General features: G+C 36.3%; 1 protein-coding gene across 7 annotated transcripts in view; it reads left to right on the top strand.

Annotated features, from left to right (window-relative positions):
• SFSWAP (splicing factor SWAP) overlaps positions 1-19,660 on the top strand; it is a 47,425-nt gene that overhangs the window by 16,229 nt on the left and 11,536 nt on the right. For all 7 annotated transcript variants that reach the window (XM_075770208.1, XM_075770202.1, XM_075770203.1 and 4 more), the window contains 5 exons: positions 241-334; positions 2,617-2,791; positions 5,973-6,206; positions 7,733-7,923; positions 18,535-18,800. In XM_075770208.1, coding sequence (XP_075626323.1) covers positions 241-334; positions 2,617-2,791; positions 5,973-6,206; positions 7,733-7,923; positions 18,535-18,800 — 960 coding nt within the window. The remainder of the gene's footprint in view (positions 1-240; positions 335-2,616; positions 2,792-5,972; positions 6,207-7,732; positions 7,924-18,534; positions 18,801-19,660) is intronic.

The raw sequence follows: 19,660 nt of genomic DNA on the forward strand, positions 1-19,660 counted from the left end.
GGGGCCTACTTAAAGGTAATGCCAAAGCATTATTGCCCCAATCCTCAGAACAATCAACCTAACAAAAATGTCTCTAGAAAACGTGCTTTGAATGTGTATCATCTGGAAGTTTAGGCATAAGTTACAGTGCTTCCAAACATCAAATAGCATTCCATCTGCTAGACAAAATTAGATGGCAAAGGATTGCTGTTATTTACTATGTTCATGTGCATTTTCACATACTCAGTTTTCTTTTAACAGATTTGAGTTCCTGCAACCGTGGCACCAGTATAATGCTTATTATGAATTTAAAAAACAATTCTTCCTTCAAAAAGAGAGCAGTGACAACTGTCAGGTACGTGTGGTTTTGTATATACGTATGTTAAAAATGCAATGTAAGTGAGAAAAGGACTTGCTTATCTGTTGTATTACCATGAGACATTTTAAAAATGGAAAACTGAGTTATGGAGAAATTGTTCAGCAAAGGATGTGATTGGGGTTTTTTTTGTGGTTGCTTTTTAGTTTTGCATAGCATTTAAATAAGGATATGTGAGGTGGTGTGATATTTAGTTCTTGCTTTTTAATATAAGCAACCACCCAGTGTGCTTGTAATATAAAATGGCAATCTGAAAATCTTTCGGCTTTCTATACAAGGAAATTTATGCTTTGTGGAGGTTTAGAGCTTTGTAGGATTGGGATTAGTGTTCTGTTGTCAGAAACGTTAGTTGTAGTTTTTTAACAACCATCCTCTCTTGTATGGCTCATGGTTCTTTGTAGAACAGTAGCACTGTAGCTAAACTACTTTTCTGACATGCTTTTTTCTGAGGGAGCTTTTGTTAAAGAAGAGTTGACTGAAACATTATTGGAGCTTCAAAATCTCACATGAGTTTCCTACTTGCTTTGCTGCTTCTAGGCCATGTTATTAGAAGATGATACCCAGACTTGGTATCCTTGTTTTTAACTATTCTCATGTTAGCTAATCTCATTAGATTGTTCTCTTACTGAAAAAAAAATTGCAAATAGTATCAGAAATACGTTATCTGATGTTAACTTTTCATGGGAAAGAGCTATTTTTTTTTTAGGCCCTATGTCATTTGTCATCTCAAGGCTTAGATTGGGGAGCCTTAAGCTGAAGAAGGTAGGCCGGTGGGTAAACTCAAAATCGCTTTGTGGAAAATGAAGAAATTCAATGCCAGTTGCTGTTTGAAACCCTTGTGTCTAATATGTTGGTTTAATAGTGAAAAATGTTTTGAAAACAGTTTTTAAAGATAAGCTGATAAATTACATGCAAGATTGTCCTGTACTGCAATGCTGACTGTTATTCTAGAATTTCTTATTTGCAAACCAGTGGGTTGAATGCATAATACTTACATAATTAATAAGGACTTGTTAGCATTTATTTTGGGGGGAGATTGTGCACTAACCAAAGTGTAATAATAAAGGATTCATTTTAAGTGTTCAAATGAGTACGGCTAAGAAGCAAGCAGAAACTGGTTTAAGTCCCTTGAGGTCGTGTGTAGCAATGCATATTTTCCTACTGCATGGTTTTGTAGATAATGCCATTCTCTTTAATTTTTTAGAATAATGATTTCAATATTATCTTTATGCTTTAGTAATGTATGTATAGGCAACTAATACAATTGATTGTTCTCCTTTTGGCCATTAAAGTTAATAAGAAATTGTACTACTGGCTTCAGTAAATACAGGATGAAGTCCTTGATTTCCTTGTGTTTTTCCCCTCTGAGGATTTTCAGAAATTAGTTCTATTGGTCAGGGAATGGCTGTGGGGAGCACTGGAAGGATCTCTTCAGTATCTGGTATTTCAACATTAAGTATACTTAGCAGCAGCCAGTGGAAAGCAACTGAACTATTTATTGAGAGGCTCATGTAAATGTTAAATTAGTTAATGTCATCCCTTGACTCACTATGTAAATATTTTTAATGTTCTACAATATCCATCTTAAAATTTTTATACTGTAAATTTAGAGGTTGTCTTGAATGATTCGATCATGTCATAGTAGAACCAGTTATTCTTTACTTTTTTGAAAATCTCAGCACATCTCATCTGTATCAATTCAGTGCCACAAAAAAACATTGATAGGCCCAGTGTTCTTCAGCAAAATGTTGGAACAAATCAAACATGTTAACCTGTGTTGATCCGTGTAAAACTTGATTTTGTAAAGAATATATCACTCAGTTGTACAGTATGAAAAAATGTCATAAGCTTTCTTTCTGCCACTGTGAATTAACTTTAATGGATTTTTGTCCCGGACTCTGGAGATAATACCTAAAAGAATATACTTTGGGGAAAAAGTATATGCTTTTAGGGTCTAATTTTAAAAACAGTTGTTGGCAAAAGCGTACCAGTTGAAGAACATTTTTTTTCGCTGTAAAATAACTCCACCTTCTCACTGTAGGTCTGTAGTTTTTGCAGCCTGGGGGTTTACAAGAAGCAGTGCATTATTTATAAGAAGCAAACTTTTGGTCATGAGTGCTTATTAATGTAAAATTAGCTGTTGTGTCATTAGCTGATAATGTAATTTTTTTAATGGCTGGCAAAATTGCAGCTCCACAGACACAACATTAATTCTTTCATGAACTACCCAGTTAGTAAGTTTGGACCTTTCTTTTGAAAAGGGAGTATCTTCATCTGAAGATGTTCCAGCAGATTCTGCCGGTGATACACCAAGTGAGACTCAATTTGCAGATGAACATGCACCTGAAGATGCATCCGAGCCAAGTGCTAAGGGAGTTCCAGGAACTAAAAAGGATGTTCCTCCTAAAACTGTCAGTGATGGTAAATTGGTGAAAGGTATGTTAGCATGATTTGTTGGGCGTGAAAATATTTGTTAGCAATAGTTGGAACTCGATAATCTGTAAGGTCCCTTCCAACCCAAACAATTCTATGATATACTTAAGAGAAAACAAAAACAAAAAGCGAGGGGAGAGGCAGGGGGAAACTAGGGAGAAGAATTTTATCATGTGGAAAATATTTTCACTGAAAACATCAAAAAAAGGACTGAAATAACTTGATTGCTTTCATATTTCTTTCTTATCAGACTATCAGGTATTTATGGTTTGACAGAATAAATTGTTTATTTCGGTTTTATGCAAAGTTGAAGGCTTTCATCAGTGACCCCAGTAGAATCTTATTTTTGACGTTTTAAACTTGACAGTTACAAGCTCTGTGCAAGAAAAGTTATTCCTTCCGAATAAAAGCAGTGGTCTTACTTGAAACCATACATGTGGAGGAAGTACACTAGGCTTATTACTCAGTTCCTTAGTCTTCCTGTGTTGGACATTAGTCATGCTGGAAAAAAGACATGAGAAGGCTCTTAAGTGGAATGTTTTTCCTCTTGCAGTCATAGTAGCAGAAGGACAAAATGGGCAGATCTCCTGGAAGCCAAACAAAGTCAGCTAACACACTATTAGTGTCCTGAGTTGGAAAAGCAATTATTTATACCTGGGAACTGATTTCCTGGCCTATCAGGAAAAGAGATCTTAAAATTTCTTCTTTTCAGTAAAACCTAGAAACTTAAATCTTTTAAGTAGAAGTGAAAGCCACTGAAAAAAATACAAAACAGGAAAAACACTCTTGACCTGTGTTCCCATGGATGTGTACTGTCTTCCTGCTGCTTCAGTGGCTTTCTTAATTGCCGATACATTTATCTGCTCCTTGTCGTCCCTTGGAATTTTTCTCTCTTCCTGCTCCTCACTGTAATTTCTTTCCCCGCTGTGGGCTGCAAGCTCCAAGCTCTTTGCCATGGTTGTCTGGCTGTCCGTACTCTGCAGGTTCTTCTCTGGGCAGGTTGAGTACCTTCCCCAGGTGTTGTGGTTTAACCCCAGCTGGTAACTGAGCACCACGCAGCTGCTCCCTCACTCCTCCCCCTCAAGGGCATGGAGAGGAGAATGGAAAAAAAAAAAAACTTGTGGGTTGAGATAAAGACAATTCAGTAGGATAACAAAGGAAGAGAATAGTAATAACAACAGTAGTAGTAGTAACAAGAATAATAAGTGATGCATAAATGAATTGCTCATCACATGCAGAAAGAAAAAAAAACCAACCTGGTGCCCAGTCTGTTTCCGAGCAGCGATTCCACCTCCCAGCTCGCTTCCCCAGGTATATCCTGAGCATGACGTTCTATGGCAGGAAATATCCCTCTGGCCAGTCTGGGTCAGCTGTCCTGGCTGTGCTCTCCCAGCTTCTTGTCCACCTGGCAGGGCCTGGGAAGCTGGAAAGTACTTGACTTAGTGTAGACACCAGAACTACCTAGCAACAACTAAAACTATCAGTTCTCATACTAAATCCAAAACACAGCACTATACCAGCTACTAGAAAGAAAATTAAAACTGTCTCATCCAAAAACAGGACACCAGGGAAGGAGCACTCTTCTTCGTCTTCAAAGATGCCCTATGAAGAGACTGTAATATACAACAGAAAATTATAGTTTCTTGTTGTTGTGTTATTAATAAATGACAAACTGGAGCCTGTGCTTTAATAATCCGCTCAAATTTAGATGATGGAGTGTAATCAGTGAGTCATTTCATGACAATCTTATTCTTATAAACTTATTTTCATTTCCTCTAATATGGTACAAATCCCACTTTCTTCTAACCTAAATACAGTACTTGGCTGCAAGACAGACATAACATCCACACTAGATTTTTCTTCTGCCTCTGAGGGAGTAAAATCCCATTTTAGGATTTGTTCTGTTGTATGAACAAGTTGGAAAATCACTGTTATAGTATCTCTTCTCTTGGAATTCTTGAGTTCTTTATTTCTGAGCCTGTTTCTTTACCCCAGAATTACAAGGTGCAAAGCTTATATTTTATAAACCTTGGTGTGTAATTTAATTATTGTATTTAAATTTCCCTAATTGAAATCTTACAGGATATATATGCAAAAGGCATCCTGAGAAAGATAAATATTGCAGCAGACCATATGTAGTAGGTTGCTTTGCTTGAGATGTGTGAGAAATTCCATTCTTTATTCTTAGAAGTTGCGTTTTGGATAAATGCTTTAGAGATTAATACTGTAATTTTTTTCAGAAAATGGTTCTCAAAAAATGTTCCAAGGAAAATGCAAAAGGATTAGTTCAGACTTAGATATAGTTACATATTAGCTATGCTTAATATTTTTTGAAAATCCATTAATACAACCTAGCTTGAAATGATCTGCAATTTCCTTTTTATTGTGGTACTCCATGTTTTTTACAGGCTTTTTTTTTTCCTTTGAGTATGTTGGCATGAGTGTGTTGTGCTGTCCTTTTGTATTGGAGTGGTAGGGGCTGCTTAAAAGGAATAGTTGACCACCAATCTTGCAACAGCAAGCTAGCTAAGACATTTGGGAAAAGTACTTAGCTTTTGTGTTTGTATCTCCTGTAATGAAACGTTGTTAACTCCCCAAAGTAATTAATTTTCATATAGATGGAAATAAGTCTTTAAATACTGTTCTGTGAGCCTGCCAAATGCTATTGTTGTGCAAACCATCCATTTAGTGTGAAGGAAACATAAGGGACCCTATCATACTGTAGTGTGTCAGATAGAAGCCTGAGCACAGAGTGTTTTCATCTTAAACCTGAAAGAATAGATTGTTCATTTGGGAAAAGAAGTAGTACTGAAACGAAAATTTATTTGGGACATTATTGGAAATTATTTATCTCATCTCAGAAAATGTAATTCCTGAGATGGTTTAGAGTACCTTTCTTTTTCCCTGCTGCTACTGAAATATTAGAAAAGGACTTTGAGAGAGATCTTTACAGGACAAATGAAGTTTCCAACATTTGGTTTAAAAAAAAAAAAAAAATTAAAAAATTGTGTTGTCTTTTCCCCACAATAATTAGTATAACGTAAGGATGATACAAGTTTTTCTTTTTTTTTTTTTTTTGTGTGTGTGTGGTGTAGTCTGCATGAGTAATGGATAAAGTCAAGAAATTCAACCTGCTTTCTACTGTAGTCTAATGATGTGTAAAATCTTACCAATTCCTTCACAGCATCATTTGCTCCAATAAGTTTTGCAATCAAGGCCAAAGAAAATGACCTACTTCCTTTGGAGAAAAACCGTGTTAAATTAGATGATGACAGTGATGAGGAGGAAGAAGAGGGCAAGGAAGGCCAAGAGAATGCTAATAGTGCTTCAAACCATACTCCAGCTGTTACCACGCCTTGTACTGCTGCTGAAGAGAAAAAACCTCAACTTACACAGGAGGAGCTGGAAGCTAAACAAGGTATCCCATGTTACACTGAAAACAAAATGAAAGATTGAGTCCTTCAGGCAAACTGCAAACCTGTCATATGAATAAGTATGGCATTTTAGGTATTTTGAATCTTCCCTATGTCATGTTAACAAGAATCAGAATTCTTTTCTTTTCCCACAGTATCCTGCTTATTGTTAAGAATGATGTCTTCATTGTCTGCTCAGCTAAAATCAAACTGTAACATACTGGAGTTGCGTACTTTGCCCTAATGTACGATCTTTCAGAATTTTATTTTGTTTTTCCATTACAATCTCCAAGTAAAACTCTAAGCTTCTAGTTTCCAGATTGCATTAACAGAGCCCAGAAAAAGGCATGTCCGTTTCTCATTTCCTTCAGAGAACAATGAAATGCTTCAAGCTATTTTTCAGTTACATAGCACTCCATACAGACTAATATCACCTTGTTGATGTTTTGTTACTCTTATAATGCAATGCCATTAAGTCTTTGTATGGGTTTTTCCTGTTACTGTGTTTATGTATGTAAGGACAGAAGGGTATGCTGTGTGAATTTGAATGAAATGATCTTTTAAAGGGATCAAATTTCCCCCATTCCTCCCCAAGGCTGTTTCACAGCAGAGATTGTTTAATAAAGTGGAGATGCTGTCAGTGTTTACTAGCTTAAAAACCTAATATTTCTCTTACAACTATGAGTATGCCACAGGAATTTAATTTTTCATTTTCAGAGTGGTTTTTTGCTCCTAAGTAGCAGTTCCTTTCTCAGAGAGTATGATATGGTGATACATATCTAAAGCAAATATGAAATATTTTGTATGATAATAAAAATGAAACGTAAAACATGTTTGGAAAAAGTTGTGTGTTGGAAAAACTGCAGTTGAACAAAAAACCCAGTCATCTTGTACATGCACAGAACATAAAAGTGGAAGTGTAAGACAAAAAAGGTTAGACAAAATATCCATTAGGTGCATAGTTAAGTAAATTGGCTTATTCTCTTTCTGTAATCACATAACAATAACTGTTGGTTGTAACAGTGGTGAAACAGTTTCTGAAAAATTCTGGAGCAGCCCTTTGTGTAAACATTTTAAGATGTATGTAAATAGGGCTGGAAAATGTAAGGTAAAGATTGGATCTGTGGAAAGAGCAAAATGGAGAGTTTGCATCGCTTTAACAAATACAGGAAAAAGCTTTTGAATTTACAGTACTACTTTTTTTAGATAGCTTTTGTAAATAGAAAAGCACAAGTATCCTGAATTTTTAGGATTGGATTTTCATGTCATTTTCTTTAAGCTTAAAAATTATTATTTCACCTGTGCTGCTTTTCATCAAGCAAATGCTATATCTATGAATTAAGATGCTTGGAATTTCATAATTTCAAGCTGATATGTCCTTAAGTTTTTGAATGGATGTATTAGAAAGGTTTGAGAATGGTTGGAGGGGCTGTTTGGTTGTTTGTGTTGTGGGGTGTGGGTTTGTTTCAAGGAAACCTAAGTTCCTCAAGTGTGACTCACTCTACACTTAATGCTTAATTGTCTTCCTTAGCAAAGCAGAAACTAGAGGATAGATTAGCAGCTGCAGCAAGAGAGAAGCTTGCACAGGCCTCCAAAGAATCAAAAGAAAAGCAGCTACAAGCAGAGCGCAAAAGGAAAGCTGCACTGTTCTTGCAGACCCTGAAGAACCCTCTGGCAGAGGCAGAAACTGAGAAAATTGAAGAGAATTCCTTCAGTAATGAGGTAAGCAGGAAATAAATTTCTCTTTACCATAAAGCTAGCAGAAAGCTTACCTATCGAGTGTGAATCTGACAGTGTGTTATGAAGTTGACTGGAGAGAGATAGAAGCTTTTCTAAATGGGGAGAAATTTGAATTTTAAATACTCAATCTTTTTCAGTTATCTTGCATATGTGTCTCAGCTGTCATTAAAGAACTGGTAGAGAAATACGATGCATAATTCAGAGGTCAGTTAACCAGTTACAGAAAGGAAAATGAGTTTGCAAGTTTAACTCTGTACCAGTGGACCATGCATTAGAATGCTTACTTTTCAAGAGTATTTGGGTATCTGTTGTGATATTTACTTATTTAATGTATATTTTGATGTGAGTAGACATCTTCAAGTTTAGAAACAGTTCACAGGCAACTGAGCTTACTTTGAGACTCATTTTCCATCTGTTCCTGGGTTTTGTTGTTTGATTTTTATTAAATTAACTGGCATGAAACTGAGATGAATAGTTAGTGAACTGATCTATGTGATTTAAGGTTTCTAGCTGGGACATCCTTAAATGAGGAAACAAATACATAGGTGGGAGAAAACCTAAGCTATATAATGGTTGTTCTTCGTCATCTCTGTGTTAGTTGAGTATTTTGTGTAAACTCTTTAAAAGCTTAGAATACTAGGATGTTTTTCTCTCTTTTTTAGGTCTAAGTTCAGTGTGGCAGTTATAAAAGATTTTGTTTTATTATAAGGATATGATTTTTAAAATCTAAATTTACGGATAGTGGCACAAAATTCAAACAAATATATCTATGCATGTTATTCACTGGGCACAGTCAAAGAAAAGTCAAAACAACAAACGATGAAATAATTGAGGAGGCTAATCATTCTGCTAGCTATCTTCTGGAGAACCGGAAGTAGCTCCACTGCCTGTGCCTACTTGATTATGAATTTGTTCAGCAGAATCTCTTATTTTGGAGAGTAGAAGCAAGCATCTTTCTGTAGCAAATCAGTTTGGAGTGTTAGTATCCAGTGCTTCTTACAAAGAACAATTTTTGATAGTTGTGTTAGAAATTTGAACCCTTTGCCTGTTTCTACAAAACTACTAGGAAATAGACATGTGGCAGAGGCAGACTGCTTTCCATCTTCTGTCTTGTAATTCTCTTGTCTGTTTGTGCCCGTTTTCATTGTTCGGATAGTCCAACCACAATAGATAATACTAGGGTAATGTCAGTTTGAGGGCTTTTAGAAGCTCTGTTTTGGGTAGGTCATCATGATTTTGCACTCTTAGGTGAAATCTAAGAGTAACCTGGATATTGACAAAGACTTAATATTAGGTTTTAGGAACACAGTAAAGTTGCTAATAAGTTCCCTTGCCATTTGGCTGTTTGGACTGTTGTTTCCAAAGGAAATTAAAAGCTGATTTCTTATCGCCATATGTTAGATTACTAGAATTTATCGCAAAGATGAAAAAGAGGATTTATCATGCAGAAGTAACGGCTACTCAGTTAGTTGGCATTATCTTCTGCAGCAAACAGAACTATTACCAGTCAATCTGTTGATGAGTAGTTATAATAAAAATGTATTTTTAGGTAGAGCCTCTAGAAATCAGTTTTATAAGACTTAGTATTTTTGAGTAGGCAGGATTAAAGAGGAATCTTGGGCCAAAAGACTTTAGTAATGAAACAGTAATGAAATATAAAACCAAACTTTAAAACCCTGTATTGATCACTTGCTTTTTTCCTACTAATAAACAGAGAATGCTGTTTAAAATAGCTAAGAAATAATGTGTTTCGCATAAACCCTTTCTGATTTCAGTAAAATAACTATAATTTTAAAAGCCTAAATGACAGATTTGAATTTATTATATAGGAAAATCCTTCAAGTATTGATTTGTTCATGCATCGTAGCACTGTCCTGAAGCTTTTCTCTCCATCTGCAGGTTTTGGCAGCAGAGCTGCGCTCTCTGTTGAGGAGTCACTCTTGCATTTACATTGTATATATTCCATTTAGGTTCCAACTGTTTCACTGAGCCACTCTTTCTTTCTGCCAGTATAGTGCTTATCTTAGCTTAAGTGATAATTTTACTTCCAGGAGTGTCACCCATTTTTATTCAGCCCAAGCATCATTTTATCATCAGCACATCCCAATCCAGTGTGATCTGATGCATGCTTGCTAAAAGACAGGGGAGTCTGTGTTTCCAGCACCTGTACAAACACCTCCAACAAGTCCAGACAATCTCTTTTCTTAATGGAAGAAAAACTGTCAAAATCAATTTTCAACAAAGTCACCTTAGACCTATGTCTTCGCTGACATAGCTGTAAACAGCTGTGGGGAAAAAGTACGAGTAGGATTTCGTGTAGACTATGTAGTTTCCTGGAACTTAACCTAAACAGAGCTGGAAATTTATGCGCTTAGGGTATTGTTGCAGGATCCTACATAAGCCAGATTGAAATTCCTGTGTTTGTCTATTTATGCTGCAGTCAGACCTTCCTTGCACATTGCAAACACAAATGTTGGGAAGTAGAACCTCAGTTTCCTGGTTTTGGAATTACATAGCTTCCAGAATATCCAGTAAACTGCTCTTGGTTGCGCTAATTGAGGAAAACTTCATATCTGGATACCGGGAGAAAATTTCATATATTGATTGTGACAGACTGATGACAAGAATGAATGACATGGCTTTCCATCGTTTCCTTTCCCACAGAAAGAATTCCAGTACCTAACAAGTAGTTCATTGCCCAGTTCTTGATTTTTGCCAAATAAATCATCGATTACACCTCAAAACATTTTCAAGAGAACAGACAATTAAAAGAGACGTACCTGCAGTTTAGATGATCGATATCGGCATAGAGCAGTAGATTTGTGAATTGAGTGTGGTCATGTCCCAAGAGAGACCCTGTTTGGGATTCTCATTGCTACTACTAACAATTTTTCCCTGACTGGCACAAGTGTTCAGTACATTTTTCCACATATCTTGAAGAGTGAATGCAAAGAGGCAATGACAATGCAAAACTCCCCAGACTTGCAGTTCTCCTCTCCTTCTCAAGGGGATTTGTCAAGGACGTAGATATTTCTAAGCTAAGATTCTTTTGATATTTTTCTTTAAGAGAATGCCTGAAATAACCAGTAACTCTTCAATAACAGCTGACTCTTTTTCAGAAGAGCAGATGAGTGTCCTCACTCATATCTAAACTTACTGAAGTTCTAAGCTGAACTTACTAAAAAGCAAGTGAACTTTTCAACAAAATACTGCACCCTAATCCCACTTCTCAGTAAACTGATTTGCTAAAAACTTCTTTTTCCTTCTCCCACATATGTACAGTTTCAGAGAAGGCATCTCTCTTTCTCTCACAAAAAAATCCAGTATATTTAATAGTTTTAAGGACCAGTTTCACTGCGTCTTACCAATAGAAATGCTTTGAAGATGTTTTCTTTATAAAAGGGTTTATTTAGAATTTCAAATATATGTTTAAATGTTACTGATGTGACCTTGCTTTTTGAAATGAAATTGACTCCTGTATTGGGAATGCTAGTACTGTGCTCACGAACAGTCTAAAAATGCCTTGATGTCTTTGGAAATAATATTCCTATGAAGTGTAGTTTGCTTATTGGCATGCTTGTATATGTTTGTATAGATATATGCATATAGATATAAAAGTTGGTTTGGAAATCTGAATGTTTTCCAAGCTGTTGTCTTTCCATTTGCCACATTTGAAAAAGCTTCCATCTACATTCTTTCCAAAGTGTAATCTGCCTTTTGCTCTACTTGCCTGGTTTGCCTATTGGTAACAGCCCATTTGATTCAGGAAATTTTATTGGAAAAAGATAAGTGAAATCATGTTGCGGACTTGTTAACCTCTGTTGTATACTGAGAATCCAGTAAGCTGCATCATGATGTCTGAATCAGTTTATAAATAAATACCTAGTGCAAGGGGATTTTAAGCTTTTTCAGTTGTTTCAGAAGCAAAAAGCTGTATGTAAAAACACCGACTGCAAAAGTAACAAGAAGTAACTACAGTGACTGTGATTTTAAAAAAAAAAAAGTGTATAAAAAAGGTTGAGAGAGAGAGAGAGAGATGTGTAAAATTAGTTTTGTGGTTTGGTCAGTGGAACTAATTGGGGAAACTTCAGAAAATTAAGAAAAAATAAATAAGTATTTAAGTCCACCAAAAACGTGACTTAACATATTTCATCTCCTGCTTTGAGAGAAGGAGCACCCAATGAGGAGTCCTCGAAACAAAGATTGATATGCAGTGGTCATAGAGTTAATGTAGTGGAATGATTTTTGTAGCTTAAAATGTGTCTCAAAAAAAAAAAAGGAGTAGTGACTGAGGTGCATAATAAAGCATGAAGAGGAGTTGAGAATGTCCATGGGAGATACATAATTCCCATGAGATTGCCCCTGCCTAATAACTGTATAAAAACTAGTAATGCTATTTGTGTGTATACACAGTGTATGTTTGTGCTGAAAACCTGCTTATCACACTGTGTAGAAATGCATTAAATGAGCAAAGCTTTTTCACCTCTGTCAGATTTTCTTGATACCTAGTATTTCTTGAAAGAAATGCTGGTACTGACTATATGTTATACCTTTGAACAAAATTGATTCTACGAACTGCATGTAAAGGACAGTTGATAGCACAGAACATAGTGCTTTTAAGCTGCTTTTTTTGGCTTCAGTTGAATCTTAAAAATAGCCAGATCTACTTTTTCTGTAGCTGAATTATTTCTTTTATATGGTTTCTTGTTTTTCCTTAAAGTGAAATCAAGCAAGAGGAACAAAAGGCTGAAAAATGAGTTTGAGCAATGAAGCATCACAGCTTTTCACAAATGGCTCCTCACCATTCTTGCATGCATTGCAACAGTATAGTTACGCATAACATTTCCTCGAACCGGTACTTGAAAAACATGTAGTATAGCTCAGTTTCCAAACTGATTAGCTTCCAGTAGTGTTGTAGCTAGGGAAGCCTTTACCCTTTTTCAGGATATGGGTAAACAGTAACTGGGTGGCATCTCCTTCTTGTGTTTACGTGTATAATTCATATAGACACTTTTGTAATGAGAAAACCACACCAACTGGCACATCTGTCAGGTGGTGTCAGTAGAGAGAAGTTGCAATCATTCTGCAAGGAACATAGGGTCTTTGGCCTACATCAGCAACCAACCTGTATTTTTCACAGCTGCAGTACTTCTAGATATGCAGAGCTGGAGTATGCCAGGTTGTCTGGAGTGCTATGTTGAAGTGCTTTTTTTATTTTTAAGCAAATAAAGCAAGGTGTTTAATAATCTGAAATGCCAACCTTATTCCAAAATTATTAAAATAAATTTAAATTTTAAAAATTAAAATCACATATTTATATTATATATAAAGTTCTACTTATAAGTAGAATAAACGCTAGCTGTGCACCTTTCTATATATATTTACCAAACCCTGAATAAAGTAGATTAGGCATTGGGAGAGCTCACATTAAGATGGTATGCTTGGTTTTGTTTATTATTATTCAACGTAATAAAGCAAATATGCTGGCTATTGGCATGAGTTGAATTCTGAATACAAGTGTCGCCCTTGGTAGTAGGCCTTGGTACAGTACACTTGGTATAGTGGGCCTATAATGTTTTTGCCACCTTTTTCTGGGGTTAAAGTGCTGTTTATCTGCAAATGTGCAAATTCAAAACTTTGGATATTCCCTAACCCTCCCTTCTAGTGGAGGGTGTCCCTGCCCGCAGCAGGGGGGTTGGAACTAGATAATCTTTGACGTCCCTTCCAACCCAAACCATTCTATGATCTGAGCAGCATTGTTCCTAGGTGCATCTGGGAGCAAAAGGTTGAAAAAGAGAAAGGAAAAGAATCTGTTACGGAGCTGTAGTTCTCCATCTGTGTGCAGCCAAGCCTCACAGAAGAAAATCAGCATGGTTCAGTGTCTTTCTGGTGAATGCTTGCTTAATGTTTCTGTTAACAGTGGATGATAATGGTAGCAGGTTATAGGAGTCTTGCAGAGGGGAAAATCTAAGCTGCCAAATCATTGCTTCCAGGAAAAAGTTTTTTGGTGTGTAGGTAAAGTCTTCTCCCTGCTTTCCCTGTCAAAGGCAGGCCTGCAAACCTGCATTCTTTGTCAAAGAAATCGGTTGTAAGTGCCCATTAAAGTAATTTAATTGATAAAGTGTCTCCCAGAATCTACTGATGCTGGTAATACCTGACAAAAATAGGAGAAGGGGCCAGCACTGGTGGCTGGCTGGACAAAGGTATAGTATATATGTTGTCTTCAAAGAAGTTATTTGATGTAGTGACAGGTGTTCTGCAAGTGTAATGCAGTCTGATTTTTGTCTACAGGGCATGATTTAACTAATAGTTTGTCTGATGGGTTTCTAATACAGATTATTCTGCTAATCTCTCATATTTTATCCTATGTCAGAGATACTTTAGGGGTGATAGTACTTTGATATGCATGTAAGACAGTTGGTTATACCCAAACAGCATAAACCTTAGTACGCAATTTAAACAAGGAGAGAAATCCACAACCATAATGCTGCAAAAACAGAGAAGCACAGGATTTGAAAGTAACTCTATTTTAATGGTTTGTCCCAAATGTCATCTGCCATTGTGCTTTTGAATATAAAGATTCTATAGCACAAAGCAAAACTTCTTTTGGCTCTTTCATCTTCCCCGTTTTGAAGCTGTTTTATCATTTGTTTCTTTAGATGGCTTATCCTTACTTTTGTCCTGTATGTAACAATATTTTTTTTTTCTTTCCTGTGGAAAGTAGTCTGTTTACAAATGAAATAGAAGTTTTCCATGTTTAAAAATAAGATGCTATTCAAGTTTTGCCAAGTATGACAGGGTTATCAACAACTGCAGATAGTGTATGTCTTTCCTACTTACTGCTGTAGTTGATCCTACTTTTTTGGCAATGGACTGCGGATAATACTGCATGCCTCTTTGGAATAATAATGTATAACATAATTTTTTGTTTGCATATTTTCTTAATGTTTATTTGTAAGCAAAAAGTAATTGTCTAATGAAAATCATCCAATAAGTATTTTTAAAATGCTTTAGAATATTTCAGGGCCATTCATTTCTCTTTTTTTTTCCCAGAATCTAGGTATCTAATCTTCTGTTTAGCATGGAAGGGGGTTGTGTGTAAATTGTCCTTAATCTTGCTTTTTCAAAAGGATAGATAAAAACATAAACCAAAATGTCACATACTAATGTGGCATTGGGGGGTGGATAGCTTGCTGGCACTTGGAACTTTTTTTTATTGCAAGAACCTATCAAAAACTATATGAAAGTTGTAATTCCTCATACTGTAAATAATTTAATTAATATTTAATAGGAGTGAAAAAAGGTAAATATGAGGAACTGTCATCTTAATTAAGATAGATGAGGGAGCTAAGAATCTTCTATGCCTTGATTTTTAGTCTTCACAGTATTCAAGATACAAAGGGGTATTGATCCATCCAGCAAACAGATTCACAGCCACTAATTTCTTTACAGTTGGTTCTTCAGAATTGAGAATGCAAAATTCTGTCTGTTTTTGCAGAACTTATCACAGTCCGTGTACTGTTAATACATGTTTCAGTGCAGCAGCTAAACCCTGATGAAACTGTTGAGTCTTTTGAGTATTGAGTATTTAATTTGTTCTATAGGAAATGTTTTTATCACTTCTATTTAATCATTTTGGGTGAATTTATTGAGGCTAGGACTGACAAACTCTTCTAAAAGCTGTAACTGCTCACTTTGATGCACAGAGCAATCATACACTTCCATTGCTGGTAGACAGTTGCTTATTAATTCTCAGGGAATAGTCACCATAAGCTTTGGGGAATGTGCAGTAAAAAAGGTACAGAAAAGAATCTGGAGGTTTTTTCACATTTTAATGAAGTGAAAGAATTCTTGATTAACTCTTCACAGTTCTGACATTCTTCACTCTTTCCAATTTTGATCTAACATAGGATTCAAATTACTGCAAAATTCAACTGTTCAGAACAGAAGAAATATTAGCCAGGTAACCACTTTGTTGCCATGCTTTCCAAAACTGTGTTCTGCTGGCCTGCAGATCTGTGGAGCCTGGTCAGTAAAACAGAGTGTTTCTGTATTTTTGGAAATGCTGAATAACCTCCCACTGTCTGTGCTTGCTTTGGTATTTATTTTTTTCTGCATTTGTGCCTCAACTTTTAGTTCCCATTACCTTGGTTTGCCTAAATCAGTTTTCCCTAGTAAAAGCACAAACCACTGTCAGCTGCTTCTGTTTGCCAGACACTAAGACTTTTTTTTTTCCCCCCAAACATTTTTATTCAGCAGCATTATTTATAAACCTAGAAATATTCTTAGTGGCCTGGCAACTTGCTGACGTTAAGTTCTTTCACTGAGCTCTATGTTCTGCTCTAATGGTGAATGAGGTCATTTTGCTGGTAATGTTTTTTTCTTGAAGGCAACCAGAGTTGCCACTGAAGGAATCGGCACTTTTGTTCACAGTTGATCGTGCTGTTGTGACCTGACAACTATCACCTCATCTCCTGGTCGCAGTATTGTGTTGTGTAGGTTTGGGCGCGTAGGTGACCTCCCTGTGTGTTAGCTTTTGTCTTGCACTCTAGACCCTACATAGTCACCTGGGGATAGCTAAAGTTACTTCTGTATGGCTTTCCAAACATGATTCTTTATTAACCTGAAGCAGTGGTGTCTGAACCTACAGCCAGCCAGCCTGCAGCTGTGCTTTTCTTGGAGATGTTTAGTGTAAGCATCCTGAAAGTCAAGGAGAGCCCACTGTTTCAGCATCCTGTGCTTTTGGTGGATACATAAAGGTGCTTAGCATTTTGGGGTTCTTCATCTTGATGGCTCAGACAGTCTCTGCATGTGAGCTAAAAGTAAACATGACATTCGTTTATTAACTTCCTTTTTGGCAGTGGTACGATACCTTGATTTTTATGTTGCCAAATGAACTTGGGCGCTGAAAACAGTTGGGTGGGGTTTTTTTTTTTTCCTCTCTCTTGTTTTCCTCTTAACTTTACTTTGCCTGCAGCTATTTTGTTTCAAGCTATTAGAGGTGTCTACTTCAAGGCAAACTAGTCTATTGCATATTCAGTAGTGTTCAAAGTGAAGACTAGGATGCTTTATAGAGAGATGAATAACGTTGTCAAGGAACAAAAGTAGGCTGCGGTGGTCTCAAACTCTGAAATTTGGAGATGAGGTGTCTGCAATTACATGTGGATTGTGAAGTTAGTGACATTGGAAATGGGCCGCTGGTAAACCAGTCACTCAAATGATTAAGCTATAAAATGTTTATAATCCTTGAAGCAAACTACTTTAGTACTACTTCATTGCTATTTTTGTAAATATTGTGATAGCAGTTACCAGTTAAAGCTCAGAAAAGTGTCATGGCTCTCTAACTTGAAGCAAAGCTGGATTTCTCATTATTCAAATGTGGTCAATTATTGCCTTGATATATTCACAGTAGAAGGGTAAAAAGAAAGGAAAAGATCATCTGTTTCTAATTTGGTTATTTCAGGTTTTAATTTATTACTTTTTATTCCAATCACGGTAAGCATCCTTGTATCAAACAGTGAAAGTGACAGACCAGGTGGAGCAGAAATTATGACAGAGGGAAACTGATTTCTCCAGTTGCCTTGAAATGGCAGCTGGGGGAATGACAGGCTTTGAAATGAGGAGCATATCTATAGTGCCTGATGTGAATTGTTCTAAACAAGGTATTGAGCAGAATCTCTGAGGTACAAGCTGATAATTTGAAAATTTCTTGGACTGTGGTCTGTTTTGCATAACTGACTGCAGTCATAATTACTCACTGAGCATGAATTGTGCATGGACCTCTTCTATCTTTGAGATTAATAATTTTTGTTATCTTCCCAGCCCTTTACATGTAAAACATCTATTTCACAAGGTACAGAAATAAATTTTATCAACACTAATTCGTTTTGCTGTTTTCCTTGAGGTTGTAATCTAAACAGCACAGTTCAGTGATGAAAGTGACACTAAAACTTAACTTTGAATGTCGGTAGTTCCCGAATGTATTTTCAGGTTTATCCTTTTTTAATAAAAATTTCTTCTAAAAAGTAAAGCTGAAAACTTCAGAACTATGTCCTAGTTAAGCTGACAGTCTTAGCATGCGTATCCCAGCTTGCGTATGCATCTTCAGGGAACTGTATAGGCCGCCGTTAAATGTTACTAGATGCATGTTTTTGAAGATGTCAGCCTTACTTATACACACTTTACATAATACTGATGCAGCACTGTGAGGTTTTAAAGCATTTGTGGGAGGTTAGATTGTTATTGATTTAACTACTTTCTTAAGATGGATGTATATCTCACACACTTACATGAGTCAAAAAACATAAGGTGATTGTTAGTTATTATTTTCCTTGCTGTTATACTCGTTATCCAGCATTTCTGCAAAAAAACCTTATATCGTATATTGGCAGGAATACCAAGCAGGATATCTTAAGTTTCTTTGCCAGAATGTGCATGTATGTGGCGTGCACAGGAGTAGATAATAGCCCTCCGTTTAGTGTAAAGGACTAGAGATGCTTATGTGTTGTCCACAGTTACAGAACTTTCTCAAATTAAAAATTCGCCTGCAACTTTGAATACTGAACACTGTTCTTTGTTTACCTTTGATTTCAGAGTGTCAATAGTATACCATGTCCTGTGACTGCAATCAGAACTTTACCCACCTTAGAAGTTAAACAAGCAGAAAGGGCTTCAAGCAAAACCAGAGATCCTCCAAGGGATGAAGAAAAAGAAAAGAAAAGGAAAAAACACAAGAAGAGATCTCGGACAAGATCCCGATCACCATTGAAGTATCATTCATCATCTAAATCCAGGTCTAGATCACATTCAAAAGCAAAGCACTCACTTCCCACTGCCTATAGAACTGTCAGGCATTCAAGGTGGGTTTGGAAACCAAACGTATTCTTTAGCGTTCTGTATGGGCTAACACTTAAAACATTTTTGCATTTCATCCATTATATAAGTGTCTTTGTACCCATTACAAAGGGTATAGTCACCTTGAAGACAGTAAATAAATACTATCAAATGTGGAAGGTCTTTGAAACTAAAGAAATAATGAATCATTAATTTCTAATTACATAGTGCAAAATTTGTACAAGTAAATGCTTTTTCATTCTCATCTGTGAAACACCTGGTGGTAATACATAGGAATGAGATTATAGCAGGAAGAGAACTTGCTAATAAGTCTGTGGCTGTTGTTACATAGAAATAGAGGTAGAGAACCAGATGGTTGAACGGCAAAGCTCAGAAGGAAAACAAGCAGTTGGGTAGCATGTGAAAAAATAGAATGGGATGAATGGCAGGAGAGATACGACAGGAATCCAAGAAGGGTGAGAACAGAGTTGATGAGGAAGGGAGACCATAGAAGAATGTAGCCTAGTGCGTTAACTCTATATTTAATCATTAATGATATTAAATTCCCTATATTAATTATCCAGCTATAAGATTATATGTATTGTCTTATATTAATACTGTTAATTACATCTAAGACATTTGAGTCTAGGCACCTTTAAAGTTTACTGTCTGTAAAATTTGTTGTCTCTGTATACCCTGCCACATAGCAGTTATTGTGCTCAGTAGGAAGGGCTTATTCTTGAGGTTGCTTTCTCTGGATCATGCTACAGGACAGTGTTAAAGTAACTTGTAGTTCAAACAGATTGTGCATATAAATACTACTGCAGCTGTATAGCTATGTGATGCATGCAAAATCATACATTCCTTTGTGGCCATGCCTCTGACA

The sequence above is a fragment of the Balearica regulorum genome, chromosome 17, assembly GCF_011004875.1.
Source record: "Balearica regulorum gibbericeps isolate bBalReg1 chromosome 17, bBalReg1.pri, whole genome shotgun sequence".
In the NCBI taxonomy this organism is placed as follows: Eukaryota; Metazoa; Chordata; class Aves; order Gruiformes; family Gruidae; genus Balearica; species Balearica regulorum.